This window comes from Leopardus geoffroyi, chromosome C1, assembly GCF_018350155.1.
Source record: "Leopardus geoffroyi isolate Oge1 chromosome C1, O.geoffroyi_Oge1_pat1.0, whole genome shotgun sequence".
NCBI classification, from domain to species: domain Eukaryota; kingdom Metazoa; phylum Chordata; class Mammalia; order Carnivora; family Felidae; genus Leopardus; species Leopardus geoffroyi.
Window position 1 is genome coordinate 213,525,730 of NC_059328.1, and position 15,986 is coordinate 213,541,715.

The window sequence follows — 15,986 nt, forward strand, 5'->3', positions numbered from 1 at the left end:
GGTAGGTCTAGACCGGCCCTGTCTAAGAGAAATCTAACATCAGGGACATATATATGTCGGTTTAGATTTTCTAGTAGCCGCATTAGAAAAAAGTAGGGGCGCCTGGGTGGCTCAGTTGGTTAAACATCCAACTCGTGATTTTGGCTCAGGTCATGATCTCACAGTTTGTGAGGTCAAGCCCCACATCGGGCTCTGCACTGATCGTGGAGCCTGCTTGGGATTTTCTCCCCCTCTCTCTGCTCCTCCCTTGCTCATGAGCACTCTCTCTCTCTCTCACTCTCTCTCAAAATAAATAAACTTGAAAAAAAGGAAAGAAAAATAATTGACAAAGCAATGAAATTAATTTAAATAATATATCTTATTTAGCCCCATATATCCAAAATAGTATTATTTCAACTTAAATATAGAAAGATTTTGAGACATTTGGCATCTTTGAAATTCTGTGAGAATTTTACACTTCGAGCTCAATTCAGACACTAAATTTTTGTTCAAAGTACTTGATATTGTTCCAAACATACTTAGAAGTTTCCCATAACTGAATTGGGTGCCAGTCTTTAAGTTTCGATGAGATAAAATAAAATTTAATTTAAAAGTCAGTTCCTGGATTGAACAGCCACATATCCAGGGCTCAATATCACCTGTCGCTAGTGGCCACCGGATGTGAAAGCAAGAGTCTAGAGGACACTGGAAAGGTGGAGACCTGTCTTGGGGGTTCACTGTGGGGTTCCCACCCCACCCCCCAGACTCCCAGCAAGGAGTTGTCCTCATGGAGACCATGCCTAGGTTGGAGAGATTTCAGCATCTCAGATGGCTTTGCAGGTCTCTGGGCCTCGGTCCACCCGCGGCGATTCTCGCCCCATCCAGGCCTTTCCCTCCCACCAAGCACCCGCCCACCGGAGGCTCACGTCACCCGCTGCGTTTCACGCTTCTACTCCCGAGAACAGATGCCTTCCCTCTAAAAGCACGTGGCAGGCGTGCTGTACGTGAAGCAGTCAGCAGCCTCTCCGCCAGGCCCTGTGACATAAGATCTGAGGTTCATTAAACGCTGCTCTATGCCAAACCCTTGACTAGAGCACCCCCCACCCCGGACGAGTGGCCCCGCCAGGCAGGTGGACCCGCCCCCTTTACGCCTGGGATCGAGTGACCCCACCGCCACAGCGCCGCTAAGCGGCAAAATATTGGAGATTTGATCCTGCTGTTCCTGGCTCCGACGCCTACCCTAATCAACTCATCACGCTTCTGCTCAAAAAGCAATCAAGCTCGATTCTTGGCAGGAATGAGCCCTCCTAAGACCCAGGATTCAAATGCCTGGAGGTGGGGCGCCGGGGTGGCAGGGAGCGGGGGATGTGGGTGGCCACAGGGTCTCGCACGTAGCGGAGTTTTCTGCCTTCCGGGGAGCACTGTGGCCTCTAGAGGGCGCCGCGCCGATCAGGGAGTGGCTCCAGGCAGAGCGTGGTACTGAACCCTTTTTGAGGTGGGCCCACTGGTTTCTTCCCTTCACCCTGACAGAGACCCCGGCCAGGCCGATACCCGGGTGAGCCCACAGATGACCTTGTCTGGGCTCTGAGAACTTTTGTGTCGCTCCTAAATTTGGAGGGAGATAGTTGTTTATGAACGGAGCACTGGCTAAGAATTATTTCTGTGATTTTGGTAGGTCCTCAAACTTCTTTGAAGATAAATAGATCTCATTTTCAAATCTTGGAGAGGGATGGGAGCCTGGGTGGCTCGGTTAAGCATCAGACTCTTGATTTCTGCTCTGGTCACGATCTCATGGTTCGTGGGTTTGAGCCCTGTGCCCAGTTCTGCACTGGCAGCCCAGAGCCTGTTTGGGATTCTCTCTCTCTCTCTCTCTCTCTCTCTCTCTCTCTCTCTCCCTCTCTCAGTGCCCCTCCCCTGCTCTCTCTCTCACTCTCTCTCTCAAAATAAATAAATAAACTTTAAAAAAAATCTTGCAGAGGGCAAGGGTTTGAGAGACATAGGTGTGAGTTCTAGCATCGTGCCAATAAATAACTGACCCTGCGTTCATCCATTCATTCAACAAACATTTATTGAGCACCTACTGTGTGCCTAACACTGTGCTAGTTACTATAGGGGATACTGAGATGAATAAGATGTAGCTTGTTCCCTTGAGAAGGTCCTGGTCCAGTTGGAACGTGGGCAAGGAGACAGGATACTAACTGTGTGGGGTAAAGTCTGTAAGAGGTCACATAGTGGAGTGGTCAAGAAGGCCTACCCGGAGGAGGAGCTGCTTGTTAGCTGAGGGGGAGAGGGAGAGGAAGACAGAGGGAAGAGCAAATCCCAAGGCCAGAGACGAGGTGCGTGGCGGCATGGCCACTCTGGGACATAAAGATTGAGGGTAAGCAGGGTTGGGTGAAGGTCTTGGGGGAGAGCGTCCTTGTCTTCCTTGTTTTTGATTGTGCTCTGGGCTGGCTGGGAAGAATGGACTGGGGAATCATGAGATGGTAAGCAGGAAGTCAAAGCTGTTGGAAGCTGCTGCAGCCAGGAAAGAAAAGGGGCAGCCAAGACCGTTGGGAAATGGAGCTGCACTAATGTGAGAGACATTAGACTGACCAGATCGGGTACAGACCAGGTGAGGGGCAGTGAACAGTCAAGTGCACGCCCCAGGGCCCCGCTACGGTAGCTGTTGGGTGCCCTTCACCACACTGAGATCAAGGCAGGAGACAAGAATGGAGCTTTGAGGTTGTTGAGTTAAGGATTATCTAGCAGAGATGTATGGTGCGTGTGCGGGTCTGGTGCTCGAGAGAGAGGACAGGCATGCAGGGATCTATTTTAGTGTATAGCAATGGGAGGCATTGATCTCTCACAGGGAGAATGCGGAATGAGACAAAGGCTATGGACAGAAAGAAACTCGGAAGAACGAAGCATAAGAATAGAGCTCGGGATGAGGGCTGAGGGTTTCAAGGAGTAGAGGCAGTGGTCAGAGTTGAGTTTTGAAAAGATCGCCCTGCGTAAAGAATGCACAATTGAATGGAGAGGAAGAAACCAAAGGCCTGGAACAGCCATCCAGGTGGAAAAGCAGAATCCCCAGGAAGAGAGGGAGCCCCTCACAGGGTTCTCACAGGGCTCAGATGAGGTTGTGGCATCTGCAAGCACAGTATCCAAGCCAGGGACATGATTGTCCTCCCACAGGGAATTTCTTCTCTTTGAAGAGCAGGGGTGGCGACTGGCCTCCTCGTTTGTTTTGTTTTTTGTTTTTGTTTTTTTTTTTTTATGAGAGATGGGTGGGGCCAGAGGGAGAGGGAGAATCTTAAGCAGGCTTCATACCTCAGTGCAGAGCCCCACGTGGGGCTGGATCTCACCACTGTGAGATCATGACCTGAGCCAAAATTAAGAGTTGGGCACTCAACTTGACTGGGCCACCCAGGCACCCCTCCTCTTGTTTTAAAACATTTTGAATTAGTTGCCAACATTTATTTTTTTATTGAGATATAACGTAACATTGTGGTTAGTTTTAGGTATACAACATAATGACTGGGTATGTGTATATATTGGAAAATGATTACCACAATAAGTTTAGTTACCATCCAGCAGGGTATCAGTATAAATTTTTTCCTGTGTTTAGAACTCTAAAAACTTTCATATATACAATACAATATCTTTAACTATAGTCACCATACTGTAACATCCCCAGGACATCTTTTTAGATTGAAGTATAGTTGACAAACAATTATACATTAGTTTCAGGTTAATAGACCTATTTATCTTATAACTGGAAGTTTGTACCTTTTGACTACTACCTTCACCCATTTCACCCAAGTTACCACCATTTTTTTAAATTAAAAAACAATTTTTTAAGAATTTATTTTGAAAGGGAGAGAGAGAGCATGCACATAAACGAGGGAGGGGCAGAGAGGGAGGGAGAGAGAGAGAGAGAGAGAGAAAGAAAGAGAGAGAATCCCAAGCAGGCCCCATGCTGTCAGCACAGGGTCCAACGTGGGGCTCAATCCCACAAACAGTGGGATCATGACCTGGGCTGAAACCGAGATTCAGACACTTAACTGACTGAGCCACTCAAGTGCCCCCAAGTTATCACCATTTAAAAGTCATATTTCATATGAAATTCTGATTTCTGGCTTTTCTTGCAAAAGTCATAAGCTTTCAGGGGCGCCTGGGTGACTCAGTTGGTTAGGTGACCGGCTTCGTCTCAGGTCATGATCTCACAGTTCATGAGTTCGAGCCCCATGTCGGGCTCTGTGCTGACAGCTCAGAGCCTGGAGCCTACTTCAGATTCTATGTCTTCCCTTCTCTCTACCTCTCCCCTGCTCACGCTCTGTGTCTCTCTGTCTCTCAATAATAAATAAAAGTTTAAAAAATTAAAAAAGTCATAAGCTTTCACAACAGCAGCCCTACATTTTGCACAGCAACGCTGGGCTGCTCAGCCCCCGCTCTCTTTCAATGGGACACTCATTCTTCGTGTTGGTACAGTTATCACCACGCCCTCCTGCCTCCCTGACACTGTTAGTTGCCATTCACCATCATGCTGATCTAATATTATACTCAGACTGCTTCACTCCTTTACATCACCTGTTACATTTGTGATTCCTCTAGAAGTTTCGGGCATACAAGCGTCTTTATATGAGGGATTGGCCAAAATGCATCCGTAAAATGATACTCCCAGACATCTGCTTATTTTTTGTGCACACTTCCCAGGGCAGTGCCTTTCATCCTGAGCTATAGGGTCTTCAAAAGTGTTTCATAGTTATATGTGATATATTTTAACAAGCTTAGCTTAAGAATACTAATTTAAAAAATTCACACCTACACTCCAACATGTTATCAAGCAAATTTTAATTGCACCGCAAAATATTTTTGTGCCAGTAGGTTACATTGCTTTCACAAGGCCTCAGAAATAATCCTGATTTTTCTCTTTCAGAAATAATCTTTTCTAACTGCTATCCAATCGATGAGTAACTTGATGATGTAAGGCAAGTGGCTTAAAAATGCCACCATCTGTCTCTAACCTTTGTCAAGGCTTTCTCAGTACTGGCTATTGAAGCAAATTGGCCATTGAAGCTGGTGTATGACTGCAAACAGGGACCACAACTGCCATTTCAAATTAGGTATATGAAACACCAAGAACCTGTTGTTATTGGAGGAAAGAAGAATTAGGCAAGTGGAAACAAGAATGGAAAGCTTTTTTTTTTTCCTTTGGGACATTTTCACTGTATATGTTTCTACACTTCTATAAAACAATGTACTGTGTTAATGACTCTAAATGTAAAACAAAATTCTCATGGTTTAGTTTTATTCGAAAGCAGTGAATACTTAGGGATTCATTATGACAATCAAGCATTTCTGTGAGGATTTCTTTAGAAGACAGGTTCTGCTTTTTAAAAACTTTTGAGACTCGGGGCGCCTCGGTGGCTCAGTCGGTGAAGCATCCGAGCCCTGCTCACGGTTGGTGAGTTTGAGCCCCACGACAGGCTCTGACAGCTCAGAGCCTGGAGCCGGCTTCGGATTCTGTGTCTCCTTCTCTCTCTGCCCCCACCCCACTTGCACTTTGTCTCTCTCTCTCCCTCTCTCAAAAATAAATAAACATTAAAAAGTGTTTTTTAACAAAAAAATAAAAACTTTTGAAACTCATTTCTCTAAGAAAACGCTCTTTGCCCTGATGCCAAAGGTTTGGCTGAGGTGGATGCTGCAGAGAGACCGCCCAGGCGGCAGGTGGCGCTGCGAGCTCCGCCAGCACCTGCCCGCAACACCCTTTCTCTGAGCAATGGCGGGTGATGGTGGGGTCCTCTTTCTGGGGGTGGCCATTCTGAAGCCTGATCGCAGGTGCGCAGTGGTGTGCGCGCCCCAGTGGGAGCGCCGAACCTCGAGGAGGGTTGAAGGAAAACATGGAGCTCTCCTGCACCCTTCAGCGAGGGCCAGGGCGGCGGTCGGGGCGCAGAGAACCGCAGGCCGGGGGAGAATTCGCACCGAGCAGCAGGCGGGGAGCCGGGCAGCCCCGGAGCGGGCGGGGTCCTGGAAGAGAAGCGAGCCGGCGGCCTGAGGAGGCTACTGACTGAGCAGCGCACCGGGAGAGCGAGCAGGCGCGGCGGAGTGGACGGGCCCGGAGCTGACAGATACACGGCGCGGCCGGGACGGCGAGCGAGCGGGCAGGCCTGTGCGGGACGCAGCCATGATCACCTCAGCTGGTGAGTGCGACCGCAGCCGGCGCCGAAAGGGAGGAGCCGCCACGCCGGCTTTTAGCTGAGTCAGGGCCGGTGACTGGGCACCTCCCGGCGGAGCGCCGGCCCGCGCGGCCGCTCGCTGCCCACGGCCCAGCCCCCGGGCCGGGGGCTGGCAGTCCGGCCCGGCCTCTCTGAGGGCCCCGCGTCCCCCCCGGGCTCGGGGGAATCGCGCCGGCTCGACCGCCTGGGCATCCCTCCCCAGTCACACCCCCGTGCCCGGTCCCGAGGAGCTACCTGGGCCCTTCTCCGGCTCCGGGGCGGTGGAGGTTCTAAGTTCTGCGCCTCCCGAAGACGGCCCTGTGGGGCCGTCTCATCCATCCCAGGGCTTCCTCGCAGGTGCTTAGGATGGGCCGGTCCCCCTGTGCGGTCGGCCGATAAGGCGGCCTCCCTGCAAGTGCTCTGGCCCCATCCTCCTGATAATTACATTTGAGGCGGGTGGTTTCTGGGCCTATTCCAAGAGGATTCAGTTAAAACGCCCAGACAACTTTTGTGTTCGGTGAAGACAACACCCGGAGACAGCATTACGCTGCGAATCATTGTGTGGTTTGGAGGCGAGGTGCTCAGTAAACATTCTGCATTGAGCAAAGAATTCGCGGGTGTGCGGAGCAGGCTTCATACGCTTAACGTTGTAGATGTAGATTCGGGTAATGACATTTGAAATGGGGTAAGCTGTACAGGTCTGGCGGCGATTTTTAAGCCCCCTGCTACAAATTGATTTGCGTGTAGCTGCCCACAGCCTTGATGTCTCTTTCTTTTCTTTTCTTTTCTTTCCTTTCCTTTCCTTTCCTTTCCTTTCCTTTCCTCATTTCTTTCTTTCCCTTCCTTCCTTCCTTCCTTCCTTCCTTCCTTCCTTTCTTGCCTGCTTACACACCCTTTTCTCCTCCTGTTTTATTTACGCTTGTCCCTCAAGCATTTTGTTGTGAGCTAGGCTGGTGATCAGAATAACTTGTAAGGAGCTCAAAACCATGCATTTGTGAGGATTGCTTAAAGAAATTGGTGGAGACCCCAGGAACGTAATAGCTACTTTCAAAGACTTCAAGAGCCCACACCTGCACCTGGAATCAGACTTTTGCCCCCAAAGAATACAAATGAGATGAATTTGAGTTGAATAGGCAAGAGTTTTTCCAGTCCCGGCTCTCTAAAGGTACAATAAGCATGAAGTCTCTTGCCATTTGTAAACGTAGGCCTTGTTCTATTTCACATCAGTCCACTACCACTGCTTCTTTGCCAGAGACCGCCTTTTCTTTTGCCTGGGTTACGGTAACAGCCTGAAGATTAGGTTTTTCCACTGTTACCTGCATACATTCCGCTCTCCTTGTTGTAGTCAGGGTATTTTTTTTCAAACTTTAAATTTTTTTTTTTAACGTTTATTTATTTTTGGGACAGAGAGAGACAGAGCATGAACGGGGGAGGGGCAGAGAGAGAGGGAGACACAGAATCGGAAACAGGCTCCAGGCTCTGAGCCATCAGCCCAGAGCCCGACGCGGGGCTCGAACTCACGGACCGCGAGATCATGACCTGGCTGAAGTCGGACGCTTAACCGACTGCGCCACCCAGGTGCCCCTTTTTTTTCAAACTTTAATCACACAATATCATCTTTTTGGCTTTAAATCTCCAGTGATTTCCACTGTGTTTAGAACCAGATCCAGTCTTGTAACCCGAGACTTACCTGGCTGGATACCTGCCTTGTCCTACACCACTCACTGCATCCGAATCTTACCGGCCTTTCTGTTCCTTGAGTATGTCAGTTTCTCTCCTACCTGAGGACCCTTCCCTCTTTTTAGACTCTTTTTCCTCAAGTTTTCCCTTAACTTCTCCGTCTTTAGTCTCGGTTCGAATGTTAGTCTTTCCTGATCATTCTGTTAAAACGTGCTGCCTGCCTCTCCTCCCCTTGGCTGTCCCCTCCCTTCATCGCAGTCCTGTGATTACTTTGTTTACTTGCCTGATAGCTTTCTCTTCGTTACCATTTTGGGCGACAGACTTGTCGTTTTCATAATTCTTCGAGCACCGTCAGGCAGATGGCAGAAGTTCACAAGTATGTCTTGAATGAAGAAATCATTAGTCAGCTAATCAAATCAATAAATCAATCCCTAAAGTGTTTTGGAGGCTGAAAAAGCACTTGGTGGGAATATAATGGGAAGAATTTAAGCCTTTTGGTGGTAAGAATAAAGGCCTTTGAGGTCCTACTCTGAGACTGTGGTGATGTGCTATATTTGTGGTGAGTGTGTATTTGTTACTATCATTTGTTATGTTTACTGAATTACTTAGCTTCTGCTCCAAACCTTTTGTCACCTTATTGCCTGTCCTTTGGCTCACAATGGCTTAGGATCTGTCCCAGGTGCTAAACAGGCTAGCTTCATGGTTCTGGTGTGGATTCATCAGTTTGTTTATTTGTTCTCTACTCACTTGCTAGGCACTAAGAACACAGTGATGAATAAGAGGTGAATGTGGATTGTTACATTTTTCAAACCATTTGGCAGAGAAAGGGAGTGGAGAGATAGAAAGATAGGTGGTTACAGGAGAGAGATGGAAAATTGTTTGTTTTTTTTTTTTTAACATAATATAGGCACAGAAAGAGAAATTACGCTACAAAGCTTTAAAACAGTAGCCTCCCACTCCTCTTTCCTCTTCTTAATCCCTGGAGACAGCCACTTTCAACTTTTAAGCTGTTTCCACTGGAACATATGTCACTATTTATAAATCACATCCAAAGTTTTCTATAAACTGATTGGATAAGTTACATAGTATCTGCTTACTTTTTATTAGGGCAGGAGAGATTTTTCTAGCATGCTAAACTTTTCACATGCCTTGTGTATCTCCCCTCCCCTGTCCAAAGGAGCGTTCTATTTTGTTTTTAAGATGAGAAAGATTTGTGTATGGAGTGTAGAGTATCTGATTTAGTTGTGTTCCATGAACAGAGGCTGTATTTCTAAGCCAGGATAACCATGTAACAAGCTAGTCATAAGTGAAACCAAATAGGAGAGTGTAAAAAATTCATTATCTCTTTTGGTAAAAGCAGTTCAGACACATCATTGATGATGGGCAATGGGTAGCATTTGTAGTACGTTGATGAAGTGTTCTGTTGTTCGTGATCTGTTCCACATTTAAAGCATTCTTGTCTATCAGCTATCCACTTCACTAGTTCAAAATCCCACCCATTACATTTTTTAATTTGTTTTCTCTCCACTCTGTCAGTTTAGCCTCTCTGTTCTGGACTTGTCCTACCAAACTAGAGTACCAAGAAGTTCTTTCTATTTGCTTTTTGCTTTTAGAATAGCATTATGACCTAGCCAGCACCATGGTGTGATTTTGTTGGCTATATTTTGTATCCTTTCCTGTATGGCTCTCTAAAGACTGCTGGAGTTATTTGGCAGACTGACACCAATTAAAAATGGCGACATCTCCTAAGTAAAGTTGTCTTGATCAACTTTAATCAACTCACAGTTTGAACTCAGTGTTCCAGAATGATTTTAAGACCTACGTGGAAAACCTGTATCTGAGAGACAGTTTCTTTGTGGTCTAAGGACAGTAATTTCCCATATATTTTTTCTAATAATCCCTTTGACTGTATTTCAAGGTGTATTCTTTTGGAGAGGTTAGTTGTTTCCTTTACTCTCCAGTGTTCGTGTTAACACTTCAGGGTCACGGGAGGAACACTGTGCTTGGGTACTTAGAATTCAGAACAAGTCAAATTGCTCATCATTTCACATAACTTCTAGGTTACTTGTGATAAAAAGGAGGTGCCTTGGGGCGCCTGGGTGGCGCAGTCGGTTAAGCGTCCGACTTCAGCCAGGTCACGATCTCGCGGTCCGTGAGTTCGAGCCCCGCGTCAGGCTCTGGGCTGATGGCTCAGAGCCTGGAGCCTGTTTCCGAGATTCTGTGTCTCCCTCTCTCTCTGCCCCTCCCCCGTTCAGCTCTGTCTCTCTCTGTCCCCAAAATAAATAAACGTTGAAAAAAAAAATTAAAAAAAAAAGGAGGTGCCTTGAACTAATTGATGTATTTTACCCTGTTGAGTACATTACTCTCTTTTTTTTTTTTTTTTGGTAAATAATTTTATAACTGTTGGTTTATTTTGTGTGAATAAATTTGTTCTCAAACAAATTGTCTGGGAAGGTTTCCCCTTGATCAGTAACTAGGCCAGTGATTATCAAACTGTATTATCGGTATCCCAAGGAAAACTTGTTGCCCTGTAACTGGACCCCACCCCCACATTTTCTGATTCAGTAGATCTGGAATGAGGCCAAGAATTGCATTTTTAACAAGTTCCCAGGTAATGCTAATGCTGTGGATGCAAGGACTACGCTTAGAAAACTATTGAATTTGGCAAATAATGTGATATATGTGGTGTCATCGTATCATAAGGATTTGATAACATAATTCTTAAACTTCAAAATATATGCATTTATAGATATAAAGAAAAATAATTATTGTAGTGAAGTCACTCCTCAAAAAATACTTATTTTTTCCAACTGTGATATATTTTTGAATAAGCAGTAGCTTCTTTCTTCGCATATACTTCATTATCACGATAAACCTTTTGTTTTATAGCTGGAATTATTTCTCTTCTGGATGAGGAAGAACCACAGCTTAAGGTATGAGTTGAAGAAAAATTAACTGGGGTTAATAGGAGTGCTGTGAAACTCTTTGGCTATAGTGATATTTGTGTATTTTCCATCATTTAAAATAGCCATCTTACCCAGTCTATACCCATTCAAATCTAGCCCCAAAGGACAGTATTTTGGCAATAGCAGTTGTTCATTTAACAAAGCTAAGGTAAATAATTCTCAATATGCCACCAGAACACTCCCTTCACCCTTGTTTCTTTATCAAAGGAAAGCGCAAAAAATTGATTCTCGTGTGTCACGTATTTTTAAATTATTTTTATTTGATTGAAATTTGGAATGTATGTTAAGAGGCTCTACACACCTGAATTCATTTATGTCCAGAGTTATAGTCAACTTTGTATATACAGAGAAGAAAAATGTTCCTTATGGTAAGGAATGACCTGTGGCTAGTCTGATGTTTTATGATTAAAAACCAAGGAAATGTGTAGACCTAAGAGACAACATAAGTCAGTTAATTTTTGTGTTTGTCATAGTAAAAATTTTAGTAAATGTGAGAATTTGGCCACTGATTTATTGGAAACTTTTTTTTTTTTTTTTTAAGAAAATGTAATTGTAAGTCTCTCTCAAAATTGAATTTTGGTTTTATCTTCTACAGGAATTTGCACTACACAAATTGAATGCAGTTGTCAATGATTTCTGGGCAGAAATTTCTGAGTCTGTAGATAAAATGTAAGAAATTATTTTATTTCTATAAACTGGATTCAAGTAGATCAACTAATCTCTGTGGATGTGGATCATATGGCTTATTGATTCCTTTAGAAATTTGCTGCTACTAAACATATTTAGATTTGGGATTTTTGAGAAGAACCACAGTTTAAGATTGCCCATACTTCCAAATTTCTTTCAGAGAAGTTTTGTATGAAGATGAAGGTTTCCGGAGTCGGCAGTTTGCAGCCTTAGTGGCATCTAAAGTATTTTATCACCTTGGGGCTTTTGAGGAATCTCTGAATTATGCACTTGGAGCCGGTGACCTCTTCAATGTCAATGATAACTCTGAATACGTGGAGACTATTATAGGTAATTATTCTCCATCTGGTAAGGCTTTATCTTGTTGGCTTCCCTCTTGCCGTAGTGCACATAACATTTTTTTTTTTTCCAATTACTTCTTGCTCTTGCCAAATTTAATTCTTAATCTTTTTTTTTTTTTTAAGTTTATTTATTTAGTTTTTGAGAGAGAAGGAGAGCAAGGGCAGGGGAGTGGCAGAGAGACAGAGGGGAAGAGAGAATCCCAAGCAGGCTCTGTACAGGGCTTGATCTTACAGACTGTCAGATTGTGACCTGAGCCACAACCAGGAGTTGGATGCTTAACTGACTGAGCCACCTAGGCACCCTGCCAAATTTAATTTTAATTGGAAGTTTATAATCTTATAATTTTATGTAAGCTGAGTTTTTAGATCTGCCTTCCAGTTTTGTGCTTTATTATCTTTTGACATAATGAGCAGTAACATTAGTAACAGTAATAATGAAGATGCCTACCTCACAAAACATTTTAAGAATTAATCTGATAAATTATTCAGAAACTGCCTAATCAACACAAAGATAGTTATCTTACATTATGGTTATTGCTACTCCAGTGAGCATTCTGTAGCATGAAAAAGTTCAGTCAGATTATTATGAGTGACAAATTAAATGACAGCAGTTTATAGAGTTGTTTCTAATACCAGAAACCATTATTGACTGCCTTCATTGTGCTAGGCACTGTGCCACTCATTCTGCATGGTGTGGTTTATTCCACAGCTCCCCTGTGAGGAAGGTGCTATAACTCAGGTTTCGAGATGATAAAGACACAGGGCTATTAAATAGGAGGGTCAGAATTTAAAACTGAGGCTTACTCACTTCAGAGTCCATACTGTTTCTACTAGAAACCATCATTTTCTAATTTGTTTCTTTATTTTTGAAGTGGGGGGTAGGATACTGGCAAGGCTTTAGGCTCTCTATCTTGTAAATTGAATTATAACTATGTAAGGTTTTGTTCAAAGATGTGTCACTTTAAAAAAGCGATTGGAAACTGATCTAATAGATGGAAAAAGGACTGCATACTCTCCAGGCAAGTGTAGGAATATCAAGTTTTCAGTCATAGTTCTAGAGAGAGCCCAAGGATGTGTTTTCTCAGGAGTGTGCGGTGTAGGTATTTTTTTGAATTGCTGATTTAGAAGAGATCTGCATTATTCACCTGAACCCTTAAAAGGAGAGATTTGGTATTCTTTTTCAGAAATTGGGAAGTGCTGCACAAGGTGGTCCAAAGGGATACTTTCAAATGTCTCTGATGTTGTAACTAGAATTCTGCATTCATGTTTTTAAGTTTTATTTATTTTGAGAGAAAGCGAGAGTAGAGGAGGGGCAGAGAGAGAGGGAGAGAGAATCCCAAGCAGGCTTCACCCTGCCAGTGCAGAACCCAACATGGGGCTCCAATTCACAAACCGTGAGATCATGACCTGAGCCACAAGCAAGAGTCAGACGCTTAACCTACTGAGCCACCCAGGCGCCCCCACCATTATTTTAAAGAGATGATTTAGACATGGTTTCTACTGTTTTACTAACATGAAGAAGTCTAATAATTTATTGCTCTGTGATAATTGTTACAGTAGGTCCTTTTTAATATCCTCAATGATAGCAAATATTTGTTTTTGAAAGTGAAAGAGCACTTGTAGCCAATTCTGTCTAATAAGCAGCACAGTGAAGTTGAAGAGTATAATTTTGGTTAAAATATAGTAACAAAGTAGAAATATAGTGAATGACATCAACCTTACTGGAATTAGCGTGTAAGCCCTCCAGTATAACTTTTGAAGGGAACAATATTAATTTGAATATATGACTTCTAGAATTTAAAATTTTTGAAATTTGCTTATTACTCTATAGTTACCCCATAAATTTTGAAAATTGCTTATTACTCTATAGTTATCCCATAAGTTTTTATGATTATAAATGTAGGCATTTCTCTTTTCTAATAGTTCAGTCCTGTTTATAAGGTGATTCGTTATTTTATTTTCTTCATAGCAAAATGCATTGATCACTACACCAAACAATGTGTGGAAAATGCAGATTTGCCAGAAGGAGAAAAAAAACCAATTGACCAGAGATTAGAAGGAATTGTAAATAAAATGTTCCAGCGATGTCTAGATGATCACAAGTATAAGCAAGCTATTGGCATTGCTCTGGAGACACGAAGACTGGACGTCTTTGAGAAGACTATACTGGAGTCGGTAGGTAGATGATGTGATTTTAGAGACTGTTATTAATGGGGAATCAGCAAAGCAAGTCGTTAAAACTAAAAACCTCAAGGTAGTGAAAAGAAAATCTAGTTTAGAAATAATAAGATGCTTTTTAACCAAATGTTTTATTTTCATGTATATATATATGAACTTTGGCTAGGTTTTGTGGTCATCAAATCCCTGCTTTTATCCTATCACATTCGTTCCTTTGAAGTCTTACATAGGGAAGTTGTTTTCCATTATCCTACCCTTGTTAAGACTGTACTGATAAGCTATTTTAATGCATTTATTATGGTTAAAACTACAGACTAGATTCTTGTTTGAGGGTGTTTTGCAGTAATTATAACATTTGTAGTTAGTTAGTGTAAGGAAGTGGTCAGGAAGGTATAAGACTGAGTTAAGTGGGCATTGATTTTTATGCCCACTTTGCCTGCCTAACCACCTGTCTCCATAAGCTGGCTCTGTTCTCCAGCCAGTTTAACCTCACTTCAGTTCGTAGATGTACCCTGCCCCATTCTCCTTACCAGAAATACTGCCTCTGCCAAAAATGTTCCTTCCTTTCTTTACCTGTTTTATTCCTGTACAAGATACAGAGTTTAGCTCAACTGTCACTATTTTACAGATCCATCGATTCCCAGCACCCATACCTCCTCAACCCCTACTGCAGACTAGCTCCAGTTCTTTTATTAATCTCTTGGAGCCTTGTGGTTTTTTTCATAGGGTTTACTATTAAAGTAATTAACTCATTGTGTTACTTGGTAGTTAACATCTGTCTTCGCCACTAGATTATAACTTCCATAAGGACAGGTACTTTGTGCCTTATTCACCACTGTGTCTCCAAAGCCAGAGGCAGTGTTTAGCAGCAGTGTGATAGAATTTGTTTAAACGAGTAAATGAACGAGCAACCTTGTGTGATAGAATTGGACCTTGTTTTATACTGTTTCATTTTTGTGCAGTTGTAGCCTCTCCTTGTCTTCATGTGAATAGAATTTGTTTTCATTCACTCAACAAATATTTTTTGACTGACTACTGTATGTCAGACAACCGTTCTAGGCTTTGGAGATTCAGTGGCAAATAAGACCAACAGAGTTTCGGACCAGATGGAACAAACCATTAGGGGAATAGGCAGTTGAGCAAGTAAAAATTTAAAGTCAAGGGGTGACATGTTCAAATCAAGAACAAAGCTCCTTAAGAAATGCATCTTATTTTGCATCCCAGTGCACGTATACATATGGATATAACTTAGGTTTTATGAAACAGTACCTGCTTTTACTACTTATGATATAGCTCTGATATTTTTATTTTTTTATTTTTTAAATGTTTATTTTTGAGAGAGAGCCGGGGAGGGGCAGAGAGAGAAGGGGATAGAGGATCTGAAATTGGCTCTGTGCCAACAGCAGAGAGCCGGACGTGGAGCTCGAACTGACTATCCGTGAGATCACGACCAGAGCTGAAGTCAGACACTCAACCGACTGAGCCACCCAAGCGCCCCTTTTAAAGATTTTTATTTAAAATGGTTACTTTTTAATTTTTTAAACTTTTGTAAAGTTTATTTTGAGAGAGAGTGCATGCATACATGTGTGAGAGAGCTTGGGGGAGGGGCAGGGGGAGAGAGAATCCCAAGCAGGCTCCATGCTATCAGCATAGAGCCTGTTGCAGGCTTGATCCCATGAACCGTGAGATCATGACCTGAGCTGAAATTAAGAGTTGGATACTTAATTGGCTGAAACACCCAGGCACCCCTAAAAACAGTTATTTTGTTTTAGTTTTATTTATTTAATCTCTCTACCCAACATGGGGCTCAAACTCATGACTCTGAGATCGAGAGTTGCATGCTTTTTTTTTTTTTTACTGAATAATTTTTTTTTTTTTTTAAATGTTTATTTATTTTTGAGACAGAGAGAGACAGAACATGAACAGGGAGGGTCAGAGAGAGGGAGACACAGAATCCGAAA

General features: G+C 43.3%; 1 protein-coding gene across 1 annotated transcript in view; it reads left to right on the top strand.

Annotated features, from left to right (window-relative positions):
• The first annotated feature begins 5,728 nt into the window (after window positions 1-5,728).
• The window catches only part of PSMD1 (proteasome 26S subunit, non-ATPase 1), a 95,507-nt gene continuing 85,249 nt past the window's right edge, over window positions 5,729-15,986 (top strand). The window contains exons 1-5 of the mRNA XM_045481686.1: window positions 5,729-6,158; window positions 10,743-10,786; window positions 11,415-11,488; window positions 11,667-11,836; window positions 13,817-14,022. Of these exons, the coding sequence (XP_045337642.1) occupies window positions 6,143-6,158; window positions 10,743-10,786; window positions 11,415-11,488; window positions 11,667-11,836; window positions 13,817-14,022 (510 nt within the window). The 5' untranslated portion in view covers window positions 5,729-6,142. The remainder of the gene's footprint in view (window positions 6,159-10,742; window positions 10,787-11,414; window positions 11,489-11,666; window positions 11,837-13,816; window positions 14,023-15,986) is intronic.